Genomic DNA, 22759 nt, shown 5'->3' on the forward strand with positions numbered 1-22759 from the left:
AGTTACACCCCCCAGCTCTGTTTTTTTATTCTTTATTTTGAAACAGGGTTTCATTGTGTTGCAAAGGGCCTCACTAAGTAGCTGAGGCAGGCTCTGAACCTGTGATCCTTCTGTCTCAGCCTCCTAAGTACTGGGATTATAAGTGTGCTCATCCTTTTTTTTTTTTAAACTGAGATAAATTTGTCAAGAAAATTGGAATCAAGTGTTAAATTATATATGAAAGTGAAGTGAATTTTTAAAATGGAATTGTGTGTTTTTTTAGTGTGCTTAAGTAAATTGAATTTTCCTTAATTATATAAGATTGAAACTTTTTTCTTTTAAAAAATAGATACTAAAGGAAGACTTCCATTTGGTAATTTGTTTAATCAGTGCAAGTGAAATTAAACAATGGATGTGGAAAATGAGCAGATACTGAATGTAAACTCTACAGGTGAGTAGTATCTTGAACCTTGTCTTATGAGCAAGTGTCAGGCCATTCCATATTTTATGGGAACATGGTAGTAAGATATAAAACACCATCTTATTCATGCTCTATGAAAACATATCAAATTATTTTTAAGATAGTTTGTGATTCTTCTATTTTTCTGCCTATCCTTTCATAATGTCATACATTCTTATCTACCATTGTTTATAAGTAGTACAGAATGGAGGAGAATAGTAAATCTCCTTATATTTTCACATATCATTTGTGATTTCTGTATTATAAACTAACTGGCATCTTTGATATTTCTCCTAGTTCTGTAGTAAGTCACCTGTGGTATTTTCCATGGTACTTAAGTAGCACATTTTTAATACCATACATTTTGTGGTTTTGTGGGATAGATGACCAAATGTTGAGCAGCCTAAGACAGTCTAAAATGTATTTATTGTATAACTTTCAGAGAAAGTTACCACTAGCCACATGTTGAAATGTGGTTAATCTGAATTGAGATGAAGGTGAAAAATGTCAATTTTTTATATTTATTGCATGTTGTTATTCATTAGATAGAACCATATGAATTGCCAATTTGTGACTCTTAGTAACTTACAGAAATGGTGATTTTATCCTTATTGAATTTAGGACCATACCTGGTAGAACTTAAAGTACTTAGTTTTTTTTTTCCCTTCATTTCTTTTCTTTAAGATCCTGATAATTTAAGTGACTCTCTCTTTTCTGGTGATGAAGAAAATGCTGGGACTGATGAAATAAAGAATGAAATAAATGGAAATTGGATTTCAGCATCCTCCATTAATGAAGCTAGAATTAATGCCAAAGCAAAAAGACGACTACGTAAAAACTCATCCCGGGACTCTGGCAGAGGAGATTCAGTCAGTGATAATGGAAGCGAGGCCCTCAGAAGTGGAGTCACTGTGCCAACCAGTCCAAAGGGAAGGCTGCTGGATAGGCGGTCCAGATCTGGGAAAGGGAGGGGACTACCAAAAAAAGGTTGGTATATACCATGTGCAAAGAAAGGAATGGAAAAAAACTTGTCTAGTTCCTGTACTGTGACTTTCTTGTTGTAGGAATGAGAGACATATAAAAGTGGTAAGGTTTGTACATGTTTTCTTTTTCATTTTTTTGTGGTACTGGGGATTGAACCCCGAGGAATTCTTCCTTTGAGCTATACTCTTAGCCCAATTTAATTTCTTATTTGGAAACAGGGTCTTGCTGGGTTGATGAGAATCTCACTACTAGTGATCCTCCCATTTCAGCCTCCCAAGTACAGAGATTAAAGGCATGGACCACCACGCCTGGCACGTTTTCACATAGTAATAACTTGATCATCCTGCTTTTTTGGGGGGGGGTTGGTGGGTACATCTGAGCTATACTGCAGTGCTTATTTTTTTTTATTATGAAACAGGGCCTCATTGCTGAGGTTTTGCTAAGTTGCAGAGACCAGCCTCAAACCTGTTATCCTTCTATCGTAGCCTTTCAAAGTATTGGGAGTACAGGTGTGTACACTACTACACCTGACCTACTTTTTATTTAGGTTAATTTTTTTATTTGAGTAGACATAGTTTTCTTCAGCAGAACTTCTAACTTTTACTTATAACAATATAATATATGTAATTTTCTGGTGATGATTAAAATGCTTGGAATGAAAAAATAATGAAATGGAATTGGATTTCAGCGACCTCTGTTAGTCAAACTAGAATGCCAAGGCAAAAAGACAACTATAGAAAAGCCCAGTTCTTCATGAAGGGAAGAGAGAGAAAGCTATAAATTAATAAAATATTGAGATAAACTGAGATTTTATCTGCATTTATTGTGATTACTTAGAAATTGATAATTTTGCTGGGTGTGGTGGCACACACCTGTAATTCCAGCAATTCAGGAGGCTGAAGGAGGAGAATTGAGAGTTGGAGGCCAACTGAGCACTTTAGTGAACTGTGTCTCAGAATTAAAAAAGGGGCCAGAGATATAGCTCAGTGTTAGCACCCTGTGGTTCAGACCCCATTACTGCAATAAATAAAAAGATGCTTTTTAATCGAATAGTTCTACAGTCATTGTTTGAATCAAAATGAACCTAGTTATCAGATTCTAGTTTGCTCTGATGGCAAGGATCATACTCTAAGTACAAATAAAAACATCCAAAAAAGAAGTATTGGTGATATTATAAGGGTTCTTTAAGCATTGTAATTTATTGGGCATATTGGGCCTTATAAGAACATTTTAATAAGTTAGTTTAGAAAAGCAATTTGGAAAGTTGGAAATGTTAAATATATACATATAAGTTAATATGTATAAGAATAGTTATCAATCATATTAATGCCTAAATAGCAATTTTTTATTTGTAACATTGCTAATTGAAAAATGTAATGTGTGCTTTTATATCTAGAGTGTTTGAGTTTAAATATTTGATGATGGTAATAGTTTAGTAGTCTTTCTGATGCTTTCTGTGCCATATTTCACTGGCTCAGAAAGTTTGTTTTGATGCCAAGAAATGTCAAAAATTAGAACTCAACCGCAGTATCACTTTCTTCAAAATCCCCCATATGACTATTTTTCAGATTTTTTTCATTTTTGCCTCTATTTTAAAGCATTTGCTTTGTTAGTTACTAATGTAACTACATAAGCTATTTCAATTTGATGTTTTTGGAAACATATGCAATCTAGTTATTATTGAAGAAGTGACAAGTATAATTCTGAAGTAGAAGAAAAACTAGCAAAGAAATTAAAGTACTCTTTTTAACTGCTATTTAACGTTTGCTCATTAGGTTTGGATTTCTGTTAACATTTGTGAACTATGAACTTTTTCAATTCTATTCTTTGCAGGTGGCGCAGGAGGCAAAGGTGTCTGGGGTACGCCTGGGCAGGTGTATGACGTGGAGGAGGTGGATGTGAAGGATCCTAACTACGATGATGACCAGGTATCAGTGATTTACTTTATTAATATTTAAAGTGTTTATCAATTTTTTACTTTATCTTTGTCATTTACTTATATATATACTTTAAACTATCAAATCACATGTGTATAAATAAAATATATTTGGTACTTTTACTCTGTTATGCTCATTTTAGATTAGGAAGCTCAGTTAACTGGTAGTAATGTATAAGTAATTTTTCACTTGGGGTTTCTGGAGTCAAAAGAAGGAAGGTAGCTGGGCATGGTGGCACACGCTTGTAATCCCAGAATTTGGGAGGCTGAGAGCAGAGGATCACGGTTCGTGGACAGCCTCAGCTACTTAGTGAGGCACTCTGTAACTTAGTGAGCTTAGTGAGACCCTGTTTCAAAATAAAGAATAAAAAGAACAGGGCAGGGGGTGTATCTCAGAGGTCGAATACCCCTTGGTTTCATCCCTAGACCCCCCCTCCCAAAAAAGAAGAAAGGTCTTTACAAATTCAATTAGGATATTAAATTTACTTTTTTCAAAAATTATTTCACAGCCTCAGCTACTTAGTGAGGCCCTCTGCAACTCAGTGAGACCCGGTTTCAAAATAAAGAATAAAAAAATAGGGCAGGGGGTGTAGCTCGGAGGTTGAATGCCCCTGGGTTCCATCCCCAGACCAGAAAAAATAAAATTTCAGTATAGTTCTAAAATAATAATATTTTTATTATTATAAAAGAGTTTTAGGTATTAGGTTTCTTTTTTATGTTACTGGGTAGGATGGTAATTGTATGATAAATTTTATTTTGGCGACATGTGAATTAAATTTCTTGGGATAATGCTGAGAATATAAAATTTTAATGAATTTTTTAGTGAATTTTTTTACATATCTTTAACGGTGGAAACATTTTGAAGGTCGAGTATAATGAACCTGCTTGTATTCATCTCTCAGCTTCATCAACATCAATAACTTTTACTCATAAGCAGTCTTATTTCTTTATTTACTCTCTTGCATTGTCCCCTCTCCCCACGATGTGTTCTGTATTACTTTGAAGCAAATAACAAGTATTATGATTTCTTTATTAAATACGGTCTTTGCTGCCTAAGATTTGTTGCATCAGGGTATGTGTTAGGTTGCTTTTGTTGTGTATTATTTGCATTTACTTATTTAATAGTTGGACATTGAAATATTTCTAAGGGGACCTGAAATACATATTTAAAACCAATAAGATTCGAATACTTAGAATCTACTGTAGAATCTACTGTTTATTAGTTTCTCAAGTGTATATTAGATTTTGAAGCCAGTCACATGTTTCAAATTTTTTTTATTTATTTTTTTGGTGGTACTGGGGTTCCTTAAAACCCTTCTACCTCTGGGCTACACTCCCAGACCTATTTTATATTTTTTATTTGGAAACAGGTTCTCTTAAGCCAGCGAGGCTGGCTTTGCACCAGTGCGATCCTCCTGTCTCCGCCTCCCAAGTGCGGGGATTACAACCGTGCGCCAATTTCAAAATTTTTTTTTTAGGGGAGAGAGAGATGATTTGATGATGGACATTAATCATCTTTTTGAAATTTCAGTTGAATAGTGGAGTGCTTTTTCTTAGAACTTTTCAGTCACTGCAATATTTATTGTTTTTCTACTTCTGTTATGATAATATTAATCATGAAGGCTTTTGTTTCTGTTTTGTAAAATTGACACATAATATTAGTAGGTGTTATGAGGTACTACATATTTTTAAAAATAAAGTTTTAATGAAAATACTACGTATGATAGGAAGCCATCTTAAAGGTTTTTGGTCATTAAAATATTGATTTTCAGCCAGGCATGGTGGAACATGCTTTTAATCCCAGTACTTGGGAGGCTGAGACAGGAATATTGCACAGGTTCAAAGCCAGCCTCAGCTACTTAAGTGAGACTCTCAGCAACTTAGTGAGATCCTGTTTCTAAATAAAGTATAAAATAGGTCTGGGAGTATTGCCTGGAGGTAGAAAAGCCCCTGGGTTCTACCCCCAGTATCACACACACACACACAAAAATTGATTTGGAGCCTGGCGTGGTGGTGCATGCTTGTAATCCCAGGCCTTGGGAGGCTGAGACAGGAGGATCACACAGGTTCAAAGCCAGTCTCAGCTACTTAAGCTCTCAGCAACTTAGTGAGACCCTGTTTCCAAATAAAGTATAAAATAGATCTGTGAGTATAGCCCAGAGGTAGAAAAGCCCTTGGGTTCCACCCCCAGTACTACCAAAAAAGAAAAAAAAATATATATAATATTTATTTTGAGAGGAATATAAAAAATTAACACAAGATTTGAGGATTAGGAAAAATTATGTACTTGGTATGGTTAGTGGTTATAATCTCTATATGGACTTTTTTGTGTGTGTGTGGTACTGAGGATTGAACCCAGGACCATTGGACCATTTACCTCTGAGCTACACCCCAGCCCCTATTTTTTTATTCTTTCTTTCTTTTTCTTTCTTTTTTTTTTTTGGTCTGGGAATGGAACCCAGAGGCATTTGACCTCTGAGCTACATCCCCTGCCCAATTTCTTATTCATTATTTTGAAACAGGGTCTCACTGAGTTGTGGAGGGGGCCTCACTGAGTAGCTGAGGCTGGCTGCGAACCCCTATCCTCTGGTCTCAGCTGGGATTACGAGTCTGCGCCACCATGCACGGCTTATTTTTTTATTCTTTATTTTGAAATGGGGTTTTACTAAGTTGCAGATGTTTTCATTAAGTAGCAGAGATTGGCTTTGAACCCGTGATCCTCCCGTCTCAGCCTCCCAAGAACTGGAATTACAAGCGTGTGCCCCCACACCTGGCTATATATTGGCTTTTGAATTTAGATTTTATAAGAAAGCATGACATAAGTATTCTGTTTTTATATAAGTGATCAAAGCAGGTAACATGCTTTTATCTTGCCTTAAGTAGAGATTACTAACCAGCTGAAACATAAAATTTCAGTTTATCTGGATATTTTGTTCTTTAGCATACAACTTTTTTCTCTCTTCTATTCACAGGAGAACTGTGTTTATGAAACCGTAGTGTTGCCTTTGGATGAAAGGGCGTTTGAGAAGACGTTAACACCAATCATACAGGAGTACTTTGAGCATGGAGATACTAATGAAGTTGCGGTAGGTTTAAAGTTGCAGATATATTTAGTATAGGAGAAAAGACATGATTTTAAGCAGAACGTATCTAGAGTGATCTTGCATTACTAAGTAACATTTTCTTTTGCAGAAATGAATTTCTAAGAAATAGAATAAAATCTCTGTATTAAATGAGTTGTTCTTGTATACTTGGGATCTTATGAGACTTAAGTGCATTTTCCTTAATGAAAAATGGCACTACACACTGTATAATTTTTATAAATATATAACCTATTTTTATAATTAATGAAATGTAAATTTAGCAATTTCAGGGCATTTATGGACTCTCTTGATGGGCTTTAGTGTTAAGAATGCCTTAGCTTCAATTATTTGACATTTATTTCAATGTTCTGGATTAGGTTAAAGTTTACTTGTGTAATTTATCCAAAACACAAAGAGCCACTGATAGAAAGATTTGAAGAAATATATGGAGAAACTAATAATAAATTTAAGTGATTTTGAAGCATAATATGTATGGGAATATCTCATGTGTTTATCAAGAGTTTACAAAGTAAATCTAGAAGTAGAATAAAATTGATTTCATTGGGATTACTGGGTGAAATACAATTGAAACTTAAAAAAATACTTTTATAGCCGGGCGTGGTGGTGCCCGCTTGTAATCCCCGCGCTTGGGAGGCGGAGACAGGAGGATCGCGCTGGTTTGAAGCCAGCCGTGCTGGCTTGGGAGACCCTGTTTCCAAATAAAAAGTTTAAAATAGGTCTGGGAGTGTAGCTCGGAGGTAGAAGGGCTTCCAGGAACCCCAGTACCACAATATATGTGTGTGTGTGTGTGTGTGTGTGTGTGTGTGTGTGTGTGTGTGTGTATATACATATACTTTTATTGATGCATTATAATTATACTTCATAGCAGGGTTCAAAGTGATTTAAACATAGCACAAGCACTTGGTGTATTTCCCGCCATAGTGAGATACCTTCCCCGCACTGTCATGCTTGTTAGTGGGATTGTTAGTGATACCTTCATATGTGGACACGTAGCATTATTTGAACTGTTCGCTTTATTGAGCCTCTTTTTACTCCTCCCCACCTCCTTCCCCAATGCTTCCACTCTTCTACTGGTTTCTCACTTATCTGAAGTCCTTTTCATTTCCTGTTCACTCTCTAGCTTCCTCATATGAGAGAAAGCATACAACTTTTGACTTTTGAGACTAGCTGATCTCACTTTGTATAATATCTTCTCATTCTATTTTCTTGCAAATGACAATTATGTCATTTGTCAACTCTTTAGAAAATATTTATAATTTAGATTCTTAATATTCAGACTGGACTTTCTTGATTTGTCTGCTGCAGCAAAGTTCAGTATCTTTAAATTTGTAGAATTTCAATATAAAACATTTGTTTAGTGCATACCATGAGGAATTTGTGATAGATAATTCCTCCCCTTTTGAAGCTCAGTCAAATGACAAATAAATGGAAGAAGAGTTTAAATCCTGTGAAGGCAAGGGCTGTTGAAATCTGATTATCTACCTGTGCCAGTTATATACTGTGAATAAATGAGTAGTGCTATAAGCAGAGTGTTGTAGAAACATAAGATGGAGAGCAATAGAAGATGTCAGTCAGATGGTTGAAGAAAGTTTTCCAGGATAGCAATGGGTTAGTTATTAAAAGTGCAGTCAAGGAAGAGAAAATGGTGTAGGAGTAGATTACTAACCAGGATACTAGTTAGGTAGTGGTGAACATAGTTGTTACTCTCCTAGTTGTGTATCATGATTTAAAAACTGAAAAACACTTTTAGTAAAGAGAAAAGCACTGATAAGTAACAGAACTTAGCATGTAGGGTCATACTTACTGCCTATATTTTATTTTCAGTTTGGCCACTTTTTTTTTTTTTTTTTTTTTTTGGTGGTACTGGGGTTCCTGGAAGCCCTTCTACCTCCGGGCTACACTCCCAGACCTATTTTTACATTTTTATGTGGAAACAGGGTCTCCTAAGGTGCAGCTGGCTTCGAACCTGCGCGATCCTCCTGTCTCTGCCTCCCAAGCGCAGGGATTACAAGCATGCGCCACCACGCCCGGCCAGTTTGGCCACTCTTGAATACCCTTCTTAATTTTTCTGTGCTTTGACTATACTGGATATAATAATTTAGTACTCAAAGGGTTATTTTGAGCATATGTGAGATAATTTAAAATGGCTATTATAATGCCTGATATAAGTAGTCATTAATTAGATATTCTTAAAAGGAACATTTGACTTTATTACAGTATTTAAAACAATCCCACACTGCCAGGCATGGTGGCACACGCTTGTAATCTCCGCTCTTGGGAGGCGGAGACAGGAGGATCGCGCTGGTTCGGAGATAGCCTCGCTGGCTTAAGAGACCCTGTTTCCATATAAAAAATATAAAAAAATAGGTCTGGGGGTGTAGCCCGGAGGTAGAAGGGCTTCCAGGAACCCCAGTACCAAAAATAAAATAAAATAAAGTAAAAAAATAAAACAATCCCACTTAATAGCAGTAGTTTAAGATTTTATTTTATACTTAACTTTGAAAGTATACATTTTTGTTTCAAGAGAAAGCTTTGAAGAATATATAAACATCTTATGACTATGTAAAATGAATTTCTCCAGACTAGGGCGTGGTGGTGAACACTTGTAATCCCAGCATTTGGGAGGCTGAGACAGGAGGATTGCGGTTCAAAGACAGCCTCAGCTACTACTTAGTGAGACCTTTTGCAACTCAGTGAGACCCTGTTTCAAAATAAAGAATAAAACATAGTGCTGGGAGTATAACTCAGAGGTAGAATGTCCCTGGGTTCCATCTCCAATAATAAAAAAAAAAAAAAGTATTCTTAATATAGTTTGTTAAAGAGAGGGTTAGTTAGAAACACAAACTTAGTAATATTACATAGTTTAATGAACTCTTTTCAGTGTAATTCACATTTTTTTAAAAGAAAATATTATTTTTTGACTAGGAAATGCTGAGAGATTTAAATCTTGGTGAAATGAAAAGTGGAGTCCCAGTGTTGGCAGTGTCCTTAGCATTGGAAGGGAAGGCTAGTCATAGAGAGATGACGTCAAAGCTGCTTTCTGACCTTTGTGGCACAGTCATGAGCACAAATGATGTGGAAAAATCATTTGATAAGTTATTGAAAGATCTACCTGAGTTAGCATTGGATACTCCTAGAGCACCACAGGTTTGTATTATTTTCTTTTGTTCATTCTCTTCTCCCTCTATATTTATAACTGTAGAAATAATAATGCTCCTAGTAAGTTTTAGTAGATGAAAGGGAAGTGGGTCACATTTCCAACTATACAAAAATAGCCCTCTAACATTTTTATCATTTTTTTTCTAGTAGCTATTTTATTATACAGTCTTTATAAAAATAAATTTAATTTTATTTATTTTATCCCTATTCCCTGTAGTTTTTAGGAAACACACATGTGTATGTTTGATATATTTATTGTGCTGTTTATATATTTTATATGTACTCTTTTATTAGCTAGGATTTAAAAAAATGTAGGTTGTAATTTGTTTGATTGTTTAATATAAAAGTAGCTATAATGCTCTTCTCTTTGGTAAGATTGAACATGTGATTGCTGCTGTTGTCAACATTTTTAATCAAAGTTTCAAATTTTAATTTAGAAATAGAGTATAGGTAGGTCATTCCTAAATGCTGTTTCTATTGTCCTTTCTGTCACGGATAGCAGTCTGTGGAAGGGACTGAGCTGTGGTTTAAAAGTAAGCTCTTTTCCCCCCTTCATACCAATACACACTTTAACAACATGAGTTCATATTAATTGCAGAGTTTTTCAAAAATTAAAGCCAGGGCCTGGTGTGGTGATGCATGCCTGTAATCCTAGTAGTTGGGAGAATGAAACAGGAGGATTCCAAGCTCAATTTCAAAATAAAAAATACAAAAGGAAACCAGACATGGTGGCACACACCTGTAATCCCAGGACTGGGGAGGCTGAAATAGGATCATAGGTTCACAACCAACCTCAGCAACTTAGTAAGGCCCTCTGCAGCTTAGTGAGACCCTATTGAAAAATAAAATGTAAAATAGGGTTGATGGTATAGGTCAGAGGTAGAATGCCTGTGGGTTCAATCCCTAGCACCACAAAACAAAGGAGTTGGGGGTATAGCAGAGGTAAAATGCCTTTGGGTTCAACCCCCAGAAAGTGTGTGCTCATGTACACATACACACACACACACACACACACACACACACACACACACACACAGTACTTCAGAGGCTAAGATTAGAGGATCACAGGTTTGAGGCCAGTGTTTGATCCTTAGCAAAATCCTGTTTCAAAATACAAGAGCTGGTAGAGTAGCAAATAAAAACCAAAAAGGAAGAAAGGCTAGCAAAAATAACCACTGCTTAACATTTTGATGTTAAATTTTCTATTCTCTTTTATTGTTATATGTCAGTATCATATCAGTGACATGTCAATATCATATATCAATGACTATATCCTTACACGTTTGTTTTATTGAATCATAACATATATGCTATTTTGTAAGCTTGATATTTCTCATATCATAAAATGCAGGAAATGTTTTTCCTATGGCTACATTTTATGTCTGTTATAATTAACCACACTTTTACTGTAAGAAATTGAATTATTTTCAGTTTTTGTTAATAATTATATGAACAAATTTCAAATATTTCTATACAACTTTTCTCCATGAAGTTCTTTAAGTAGATTTTTGAAGAAGACCTAGTCTGGAGTTACTTTTTTAGGAAAGGTTTTTCTCAACTTAGAGTCATTCATTTAACAAATATTTTTGATCATATATTAAGTATCAGACATTGCACAATTTATTGGGGATTCAGTAGTGAGCAAAACAGATGTACTCTGATGGAACTTAAGTTGATGGTCAAGATATGGATACCCAACAGGTGCTAAATGGGTATTTTTGAATATTCCAACTTGCTTTTTTAGTAATTGACTATGTGGTTCAATTAGTCTTCATCATTTATGTATTTAGAAGACTTAGAGTTTATTTTTTAAATAGAGCTTTCTCTCTTTCTTATTATAGTTGGTGGGCCAGTTTATTGCTAGAGCTGTTGGAGATGGAATTTTATGTAATACCTATATTGATAGTTACAAAGGAACTGTCGATTGTGTACAGGCTAGGTAAGTAAATTAATTTTCCTATTTAGAATTTCAAACTTAATTCTACAGAATCATATTGAAATGACATTGTACTAATTAGATACTATGGATATGTGTCTCAGTTATCTATATTTTCTACATTTAAAATGGAAAGTTTAGCTGGGCATGGTGGCGCACGCTTGTAATCCCAGCATTCAGGAGGCTGAGACTGGAGGGTTGTGGTTCGCAGACAGCCTCAGCTACATAGTGAGGGCCTCTGCAATTCAGTGAGACCCTGTTTCAAAATAAAGAATAAAAAATTGGGCAGAGGGTATAACTCGGAGGTCGAATGCCCCTGAGTTCCATTCCCAGACCTGCAACAAAAAAAAGAAAAAAAATTAAAATGGAAAGTGTTTGGCATTATATAACAGGAAGAAGGTAGTAATAAAATGGACTAGTTCTGGGTTGAAAGTATTAGATGTAGAATGTACTTTAAGGTCCCTTCAGGTTCTAACATTTTGCATTTAATATTCTAATAAGATGGATAACATTAACAAAGGAGCCTCATTATAATATTTTGTATTTCTCTACTGTGGTCAGAAAATGATGTTTTTCCCACCCTTGTTTCTTGGTTATACTAGCAAGCTAAAGCTAAATTTGATATTTGGGAGTTATGCTAAGATTTTTCTTAACTTCCTGGAGACTTAGATTTGGACTAGCCACGTCTTAGTTTCTTCTAGTTTTAGACATTAACTTAATTTCCTAGGGTTGCTTCATGTTATAGATGGGGAAGTGCTAGGTAAAGTTACATGTGGAATTTTCCTTGTCAATGTAGATTGGCTATTTTGTAATATATTTTTATTTTTCTTGAGTGAGAAATGGAAGAAGTAGAGCATGAGAATATTAATATGAGAATCAACATGTTTTCTTCCTACTTTTTATTTTGAAGAATAGGATTTTTTTTTTTTTTTGGCAGGTGTGGGGATGGAATCCAGGAGTATTCGACTTCTTAGCTACACCGCTTGTCCTGTTTTTTATTCTTTATTTTGAAACTGGGTCTCACTGAGTTGCAGAGGGCCTCACTAAGTAGCTGAGGCTGTCCGTGAACTGCAATCCTCCAGTCTCAACCTCCCGAATGCTGGTATTACAAGCGTGTGCCACGATGCCCGGCTTAAGAATAGGGTTTTAAAAGGGGTTTTTAATTTTGTATTGTTTTGTTATATGAAGTGTCAGTGCACATAGGATTTTTCATCTTTATCCATAACTTTGTAAATCTCAGGAATGTCCAAATATCAATGTTAAATTTTTCATTTCTGCTTTTGTAGAGCTGCTCTGGATAAGGCTACTGTGCTCCTGAGTATGTCTAAAGGTAGAAAGCGTAAAGACAGTGTATGGGGCTCCGGAGGTGGGCAGCAGTCTGTCATTCACCTTGTTAAAGAGGTATGTATCTACTGGATATTGTTTTTAGCTTAATTTTTATGTATTCCTGTGAAAGAAAGAAAAAACCTGTCTACTAGCTGGTATTTTTGTTGGCAAAAATTCAATTCAGTCCTAGCTGAAAATGGAAAATTAAATAATCTTTTTAAATTGGCTTTATCTGGTTTTTTTTTACTCTTAATTATACAAAGTTGTATAATTCTTTTTTTCTGTTACTTAAAAATCATACTGTTAAGGTAAAGAGGCTTCATGAATAATTATAAAAAGACTGACTGAATTTCTAAGGAATGCCTGAAATCTTTTTATACAGCATTTAAAATTTAAAAAATACTATTTTGTAGTTATTCAATAAATGTTCTTATATGAGCAGTTTGAAACTGGACATTCAAATCTTAATTTTTGTGAGAAAGTTCACTACCTGTACGCATTCTTTGAAAGAACATAGTCTGTTTTTTTCTTCTTTTTTATGGTACTGGGGATTGAACCCAGAGGCATTGTACCTCTGAGCTAGTCTTCAACTTTTTTTCTTTTGTTTGTCAGTTTTAAAATAGGGTCTTGATAGGTGATAACTCTTAAGTTGCTGAGGCTGTTGTTAAACCCATGATCTTCCGGTCTCAGCCTCCCAGGTTCTGGGATTATAGACATGCAGCACTATTCCTGCTTAGTATAATCTTTTCATTAGACTATAATTTTGATATTTAATATTTGTATATATACCTATAAAATATGTATGAAATATTTTATATGTATGTATAAAAATCATAGCATAACTCCCAAATATCAAATTTAGCTTGCAAGTGTAACCAAAAAAATAAGGGTGGAAGAAACATCATTTTCTGACCACAGTATAGAAATACAAATTAAATTGATTTGATTAGATATATCTAGTTTAAATGTTAAGGAATACAAAATTAGCCACTTTTATATGTTTTGAATAATAGCTGAGTCAGAATTGCAATATGTTTAAAAAAAGGAATTCTTAGAAAAGGTATAAAAATGGCAAGATGTCAGGGCAATTAGGCAAAATAAATAAATAAATAAATAAATAAATTAATTAATTAAAAAGAGAGAATCCAGGGAAAGCAACAAGTAAAACTAGCTCTGTTCCCAGATGACATGATCTATAGGAAGAAAATCTGAACAAATCCACAAAATGAACCCCCAACCAAAACCAAGCAAATAATTCAGCAAGGTTGCAGGATGAAAAATTAATATAAAATTTATTTATCTGTACAATAGCAATTAATGACCCAAAATAAAATTTACAGTTGCATTTACAAATAGTTATAAGAATAAAATAATAAAAAGAAAATTTAACAGAAGAAATGCAAGTCTTATATACTGAAAACTATAAAACATTGGTGAAAGAAGCTAAAGCAGAAAAGTATTCTGTGTTTATGGATTATGACTTAATAGTGTTAAGTTGGTGATACCCTGCAAAGTAAACATTTCAAGAAACTGCCAAACTGTTTTATGGTATATGTTATCTCTCAATAAAAAAATGTACAAGATAAAAATGGAAATAAAACTATCATTATGAGTTTGAGATTGACATTACTTGCCATTACAGAACTTCACCCTGTTTAGTATACCCTATCATTCTCATTTTTTGGTTCCCATTTCATTATGTATTCATTTACATGAAAAGATAGGACAAAGACTTACAAATGTTTGTTTTTTGTAATTTATTCTCAAAAGTGCTTGGAATCTGATGGGGAACATTTTGCTTTTTATGTTATGTAACAAATGTTAAAACAGTAAAAAATATAAATATATTATTAAGTAATTATGAAATGAAAGTACTTTTTCAGATGCTATGCTTTAAGTATTTACTTTCTAAAAACATGATAGAGCTGGGTGTGGTGAAGTCCTAGTTCTTGGGAGGCTGAGATAGGAGGATCCCACATTTGAGGCAGGCTTCAGCAACTTAGTAAGGCCTTCTGCCATTTAATGAGAACCTGTTTCAAAATAAATAAAATAGGGCTGAGGGTATAACTTAGAGGTAGAATGCCCCTGGGTTCAATCTTTAATTATCCCCTCACCCAAAATAATAATAGTAGGAATTATTCATCATGATATATTCTAGTGATCAGCCTTTATTTTACCAGTTACTGTAGAAATTCAGAGTAGTATTCAGATACTTAAATAATATTATTTTATTCAACCAGCTGGCATTCATTGAGTGTCCACTAGATACAAAGGTGATTTAATAGGCAGTTTCTGCATAAGAGCATTCATAGTTGAAGCTTTTGTTTTAAAAAATTCCCACTTTTTCCTAGAACTGTTCATATTATTGTACAGGAAATATAATACATCTCTTAACTGGGCACTGTGGTGCATGGCTATAATCCCAGCTACTCAGGAGGCTGAGGTAGGAGGAGCCTAAGTTTAGCCAAGCCTGGACAACTTGGTGAGACAGTGTCTCAAAATTAGCTAGTGATATAGTTTAGTGGTAGAGTGCCTTTGGATTCCATCCCCAGTACCACAAGGAAAAAAAAAAAAAAAGAAAAAAAAAAAGACTGTCCTTTAAGCTACAAATGGAAGTTGAATTATTGATGAACATTTTCAAATAATGGATTTCAAATCCTCACTGTTGACAAAGAGAAACGAAATGGAAAACTTTACCCTGTTTAGCGTAGCTAACCCCATCATGTCTCATTTTTTGGTTCCCACTGTATTAAGATCATTCAGATAGAAATGGATTACTTATTTTGTTCCACTTTAAACATTCTTATTGAGACTTTCGGTTAGTGCCCTCTAGTGGTATTTAAAAAACCCTTTGTTTTCAATAGGAAACCATGGAGTCTGGTCATAGCTCAGGTTATATACACTATAAACATATTTGTAGATTTCAGTGATTATTCAGATATACGAAAACATTGTATTTGCTTCATAATTATGAAACATTTAAAAGTTGGAAATTTGGAAGGGGTCAGCAGTGCACATCTATAATCCCATTACTTGGGAATCTGAGAGAAGATCATAAGTTTGAGGCCAGTGTGCAATAACTTAGATCCTATTTCAAAATAAAAAATAGTTGGGCATGGTGATGACACTTGTAATCTCAGTACTTTGGCAGTTGAGACAGCAGGATCACAGGTTTGAAGCCAGCCTTAGCACCTTAGACTCTCAGCAACTTAGTGAGAACCTTTTTCCAAATAAAGAATAAAATGGGGTCAGGGTGTAGCCTGGAGGTAGAAGGCCCCTGGGTTTTATCCCCAGTACCACAAAAAATAAATGAATAGGGCTGGGAGTGTAGGTCAGAGGCAGAATGCCCCTGGGTTCCATCCCCAGTACCATACATACATACATACACACACACACACACACACACACACACACACTCTCTCTCTCTCTCTCTCTCTCTCTCTCTCTCTCTCTCTCTCTCTCTCTCTCTCTCTCTGAAACAGAGTCTCATTAAATTACTGAGGCTGACTGTGAACCTATGATCCTCCTATCTCTGCCTCCCAAGTACTGAGATTATAAGCATGTGTCACCACACCCAACTGGAAATACATTTTTTATTACAAAAGTAAGTACATAAATCTGTATGTTCTTAGATAGCTGTTATGGCTTGCCATTTAATTATTAATATATTGAGATGAGAGTAAGTAAATCCTTCAAGGCAAGCACAATTTTTAAAAATTGTGAACTCTGACACATTTTAACTTTTAAATCTTAATAGATTGATATGCTGCTGAAAGAGTATTTACTCTCTGGAGACATATCTGAAGCTGAACATTGCCTTAAGGAACTGGAAGTACCTCATTTTCACCATGAGCTTGTATATGAAGTAAGATTACTTTGTATTGCCAAAGAGAATTTTTTAAGTGCCCATTTTTGTAATAATAATGACTAAATGTTTAAAACATCCTTTTTCTCTTTTTTAGTTCTTAATGTGATCTATATTCTTATTTTTATTACACACTCCTTATTTAATTTTAATTTAATTTTATTTATTATTTTGGTGGTACTGGGGTTCCTGGAAGCCAGTCTACCTCCGGGCTACATGCCCAGACCTTATTTTATACTTTTTATTTGGAAACAGGGTTTCTTTAAAGCCAACACAGCTGGCTTTGAACCCGCGTGATCCTCCTGTCTTTGCCTCCCAAGTGCTGGGATTACAAGCGTGCGCCACCACGCACAGGTTTATTTTATTTTTTTGTGGGTCTGGGGATGGAACCCAGGGGCATTTGGCCTATGAGCTACACCCCCTGCACATTTTTTTATTCTTTATTCTTTGTTTTGGAACAGAGTCTCACTGAGTTGCGGAGGGCCTCACTAAGTAGCAGGCTGTTTGCGAACCGCGATCCTCTGGTCTTAGCCTCCCAAATGCTGGGATTAAAAGCGTATGCCACCATGCCCGGCTCACACTCCTTATTTTAAATAAAGTGGCTCTTAAATTTTTATAATCATTATAAAATCATATAGTCATTACATATTAGAGAAGAGATCTGATACATATATGAAATGGTGACCAAAAACATATTCATTCTTTCATCCAACTTTTAGGCTGTTGTAATGGTTTTAGAGTCAACTGGAGAAAGTGCATTCAAGATGATTTTGGATTTATTAAAATCCCTTTGGAAGTCTTCTACCATTACTCTAGACCAAATGAAAAGAGTAAGTGTAACATTTTTTTGAACAATTTTCTACTCTTCTATCTTAAATATATATTGAATTGTGGATTATCAGTGAAAGTTTCTTTTAGGTGTGTTTAATAGTATGCATACACTTTTAAAGGTAATAATGTTTGAGGTTTGAAACTCACGCAACCATTTCTTTAAATTTAGTACTTCAATAGTTTTATTTTTTTTGCCTTTTAGAAAATGTGCTTTTATGTTCAGGTTACCTGAAGGATTCAGTTTCTAAGATATGCTAAAAACACAAACTTTTGCCGGGCGTGGTGGCGCACGCTTGTAATCCCCGCGCTTGGGAGGCCGAGACAGGAGGATCAAAGCCAGCCTAAGCTACTTAGTGAGGCTCTCAGCAACGTAGTGAGACCCTGTCTCCAAATAAAATATAAAATAGGTCTGGGAGTATAGCCCGGAGGTAGAAAGACTCTGGGTTCCACCCCCAGTACCACCAAACAAACAAACAAACAAAAAACCCCACAAACTTTTAACAAATTATACTTTTCTCTATTTAAAACTATGCATTGTTAAAATGTGGTTGAAATTCTTATTTGTGTGGTATATTTTAAAAGGGTAAACATTAAAAGAAGTAGATGAGGAAGGACTGTGTCCAGTGTTTGATGTTTGCCTGCTGCTCTTTTGAGAAAGCAGTTATAAAGAAAATATCTGTAACAAACATACTTTTTTTTTACTTTTCCAGGTTCAAATATAGTCTATTTTACAACATAAACATTTTGCTATATAAATTGATTATATTAGTGATGGATTGTTTGATAGATTTTTCACATGGGCTGACAATGCTGTCTATATGTTTTTTTTTTAGGGTTATGAGAGAATTTACAATGAAATTCCAGATATCAACCTGGATGTTCCACATTCATACTCTGTACTTGAGAGATTTGTAGAAGAGTGTTTTCAGGCTGGAATTATTTCCAAACAACTCAGAGATCTTTGTCCTTCAAGGTATTTTATTTAAATAGTACTTTCTACTATCTTTATAAAATAGTGGATGAAGTTGGATGTGGTGACACACACTTGTAGTCCCAATACTTGGTAAGTAGAGATAGGCCGATTGCATATTCATCGAGGCCAGCCTCAGCAACTTGGTGAGCCTCTCTGCAACTCAGTGAGACCCTGTTTCCAGATAAAAATAGGGCTGGGAGTAGAGCTCAGAGGTAGAACACCCTGGGTTCCAGGTTCAGACACACACATGTGGGAGTGTAGCTCAGAGGTAGAACACCCCTGGGTTTCAGTAAAACAAACACACGCGCGCACACACACAATAGTGGATGGGATGTGTTTTCTGTCATTCCAACTATGTCAGTAAAACAAAAGTATCTTCCTTGAAGTGACTGAAGAATGAGAACTTTCTGTTCAGACTTTTTGGAGAAACTAGGGTGAAGCTTATTTGCCCCTTTACAAATCTGTACAGGAATAGTCCCAGTTCTTTTGAAGAAAATTAATTTTGTTGAGTTCTGTGTCATACCAGACTCTTAAGTGTTACGGTTTTGGGGGTGAGGGTTACCGTTTGGGGGAAACTGTCCCCAGGGATCTTTGTTAGACCCCTGGTAATAATTTCTCAATAAAACCACAAAAAAAGAAAAAGATAAAAAGGTAAAAAGGTCCGGGTTCTTGTCCTGAGCTAAGGATAAGTATGCAATAGCCTGGACTCTTGCTGAAGATTTAAAGAAGTTTATTAAAAAGATAGCAATACAGAAGACAGTGAAAGCCCCATGCCATTCAGAAATGCAGGGGGGAGGGGGGCGATTCGAACGAATTCACCAACGATACAACACATGGACCGGACTTTTTATACACGACACCCTCCATCTTGTTCATGTAATTCTGACATAGTAAAAACCCTGTAAGGTTCCTCCCCACCAAGGTGTCTCCTTTCATGAAGGTCGACCCCTTCCTCCCATCCTAGCCAGATTACCCAATTATTATGTAAACCTGTCTTTAGAATGAGGATGGGGAAGTCCTAGTTCCCCTCTCCTATAGACTTGCTCATTACCTTTAGCTAGGTTAATTTACATTGGAATAATTGCCTGCTTCTAGGCAGAAACCAAGTCCTTTCACAGATTTGCCCCTCACCCAATTTTTGGAGTATATTAATAATCAATCATAGCTTTCTCAAATCTTCCTAGGCCATTCCCAATACTGGTACATTAAGTAGTTTCACTGTTACTTTGGAGTAGGTATTATCATTTGTAAGATGAGAAAACTGAGGCTTGTGGAGGCATATGGTACTTTTTCTGAGATGACAATACTAGGAATGCTAGAGGCCACATATAAATTAAGACCTTTCAGACTCCAGAGATTGAGGCTTCTTCCATACTCTTTGTGGCTTCCTTTGCTTCTTCATAGCATGGATAATTTGGGTGGCTAGAAAGTGTGTGCACATGCCTGAGTGTGCATGCCTGTGTGTAGGGGTGTTTTGTTTTTCTTTGGAGATTATATTTGTACTACTAAGATGTCATTCTTAAGGAGTTAAAGGATTTTTTGTTGTTAAACTATTTAGCAATAGCCTAGTTTATATACATTTTAAGATTTTGTAATTTTTTACCTGAAAAATTTCTAAGTTTTGAGTATTTTTATCTTACTGCATATTGAAAAGTAAATTTTAGAAAAATTGTTGTTAAGGTCCTTTGCACTAGAAAATTGTGGTGGTGCATACTTGTAATCCCAGTACTTGGGAGACTGAGACAGGAGGATTGAAGATTTGAGGCCAGCCTCGGCAACTAAGCAAGACCCTATTTTATTTATTTATTTATTAGTTAATTTATTATTATTATTATTATTATTATTATTATTATTATTATTATTATTAATTTGGTGGTACTGGGGTTCCTGGAAAACCTTCTACCTCCAGGCTACACTCTCAGACCTATTTTTTATATTTTTTTAAATTTGGAAACAGGGTCCCTTAAGCCAGCACAGCTGGCTTTGAACCTGCGTGGTCCTCCTGTCTCTGCCTCCCAAGCATGCGCCACCATGCCTGGCTGACTCTGTTTTAAATAAAATTAAAAAAAAAGGCTGGGCTGGAGAATATAGCTTGGAGGTAGACTGACCCTGGGTTCAATCCTTAGTAACCCCCCAACCCCCCCCAAAAAAGGAAAATAAAATGGTGGAAGGTAGTTTAATGGCTTGGATAGAAATATTTAGAAATGTGGACCTGGCTTTGTGATGGTACCTTTTATAAATGTGCTTTTTTGCCAAATGGTATGCATCAGTAGAACTGTTGACTTGGGCAAGATTTTTTGTTGTTGACTTTTATTCCTTACATTGTTCTCATACAGTCTAAAGCTTTATGTTCAAGAAAATGTAGCTGGTTTCCATAATAAGTATGGAAAGAGTTCAACATCTTGTCACTGCTTTCTAGAACTTTTTCAACATCCATTTATCTCTGTTGGCTTTACTGTGGAAGGTGATTTGAGGAAAGGTCTAAAATTTTAGCATATACCAGACAAATCTTGACTTTTGCCCTCTATCTCTTTGCTTACTTGGTAAAGTACATATTTGTTTATGGTCTTGCATGCTTGTGTCTGTTGGTCTGGAGTCAGACAGGAAGGGTTAATTCTGTGTACTCTTTTCCACTTACTGTTTTAGGCTGCTGGCCAACTCTTGGGCTATTGCAACTACATGTAGCTAGAGTGTGGTTACATTATAGGGAAGTGCTTCTTGAGTTTGAAATGGCAAGAATCCCCAAATGAGACATAGGCCAGAATTAACTGAATTCTGATTTGTTTTTCCACATTCAGATTATGAGTTTAGCTGAGAAAAAGTTATAAAACTGTTAAACATGGATATTTTGACAGGTTCCAGAGTTCCAGTATGCATAATTCTCAATCATGGTAATTTTTCCTGTTTGGCTTATTGTTTAGTTTTCAGATAAAAATAATGTGGTAGAAATAAATATTATAAAATGTCTAGTTAATGAACTTATTGTTCACAAGTTTTTTTCTTTTCTTTTCTTTTCTTCTTCTTCTTTTTTTTTTTTTTTTGGTGTTACTAGGGTTCCTGGAAACCCTTCTACCTCTGGGCTACACTCCCAGACCTATTTTATATTTTTGTTTGGAAACAGGGTCTCTTAGCCAGCAAGACTGGCTTCGAACCTGCAGGATCCTCCTGTCTCTGTTTCCCAAGTGCAGGGATTACAAGCGTGCGCCACCACACCCGGCTGTTCACAAGTTTTATGCTAAGATGTGTAGGGGGGCGGGGAAGTCTTTTGAAAAAGAAGACATTCTGACTTTGTAAAAATAAATCCAGTAAATCTCTTTAAATCTTAATGTGTAACCAAAAAATAACCAAGTTTGTAAAATTTTTTTCATTGAATACATAATTTTGTTTTCTTATTTTTGTTCTTCTCTTTACAGGGGCAGAAAGCGTTTTGTAAGTGAAGGTGATGGAGGTCGTCTTAAACCAGAGAGCTACTGAATAAAAGAACTCTTGCAGTCTTAGATGTTATAAAAAATATATATCTGAATTGTAAGAGTTGTTAGCACAGTTTTTTTTTTAAGCACTTGTTTTGGGTACAAGGCATTTCTGAAATTTTATAAAACTTAAATTTAAGGGGAATTTTTAAAGAAAGTGTTTTTTTCTTTTTTTCCTTGTCTTTTTTTTCTTTTGAGGGAATAAGGGAGGGACAGAAAAGTATCCACTTCTTAAGTGGAATATTCTAATAAGCTACCTTTTGTAAGTGCCATGTTTATGACCTAATCATTCCAAGTTTTGCATTGATGTCTGACTGCCACTCCTTTCTTTCAAGGACAGTGTTTTCTGTAGTAAAATCACTGGTTTATACAAAGCTTTATCTAGGGGGCAAAGTTAAGCTGCTAAAACCCCATGTTGGCTGCTGCTGTTGAAATACTGTGCTTTGGGAGTAAAAAAAAAAAGTTATTTCTTTGTCTTAAAGAATTTTTTAAAAAATGAGTCATGAGACTTAATTCATCTTTCCAGGGAACATACTGATTGGTCTTAAAGACTAGGGAGTTAAGTAAATGGTGGCTGGAACATCTATTTTTCTACAAAACTGGAAAACGAACCTGGTTCTACAAGAATGTACAACAAAATAAAACATGTGAAGCAGTGTTGATTCTTTATTGGGAGTACATTTATTTTAAGTCTTTTAAAAGAAACTTCAAATTTCTTGATTAGCTCTGAGTTTCA

The 22759-nt window shown here is 35.3% G+C and overlaps 1 protein-coding gene across 2 annotated transcripts; it reads left to right on the forward strand.

Moving 5' to 3' along the window:
• Nucleotides 1-387: 387 nt before the first annotated feature.
• Nucleotides 388-22027, forward strand: PDCD4 (programmed cell death 4; the record flags this gene model as incomplete). 2 transcript variants are annotated; one of them, XM_080693699.1, is made up of 11 exons in its annotated part: nucleotides 388-430; nucleotides 1124-1426; nucleotides 3257-3351; nucleotides 6332-6445; nucleotides 9389-9610; nucleotides 11464-11561; nucleotides 12845-12959; nucleotides 16642-16749; nucleotides 17469-17579; nucleotides 18414-18553; nucleotides 21967-22027. In XM_080693699.1, the coding sequence occupies 11 exons, from the start codon at nucleotides 388-390 to the stop codon at nucleotides 22025-22027; spliced, it is 1410 nt and encodes a 469-aa protein (XP_080549825.1). The 2 variants fall into 2 exon arrangements, with proteins under 2 accessions (XP_080549825.1, XP_080549826.1); XM_080693700.1 differs by having other exon boundaries at nucleotides 1166-1426.
• Nucleotides 22028-22759: the final 732 nt, after the last annotated feature.

The sequence above is a fragment of the Muscardinus avellanarius genome (assembly GCF_963383645.1).
Source record: "Muscardinus avellanarius genome assembly, chromosome: 4".
Classification (NCBI taxonomy): domain Eukaryota; kingdom Metazoa; phylum Chordata; class Mammalia; order Rodentia; family Gliridae; genus Muscardinus; species Muscardinus avellanarius.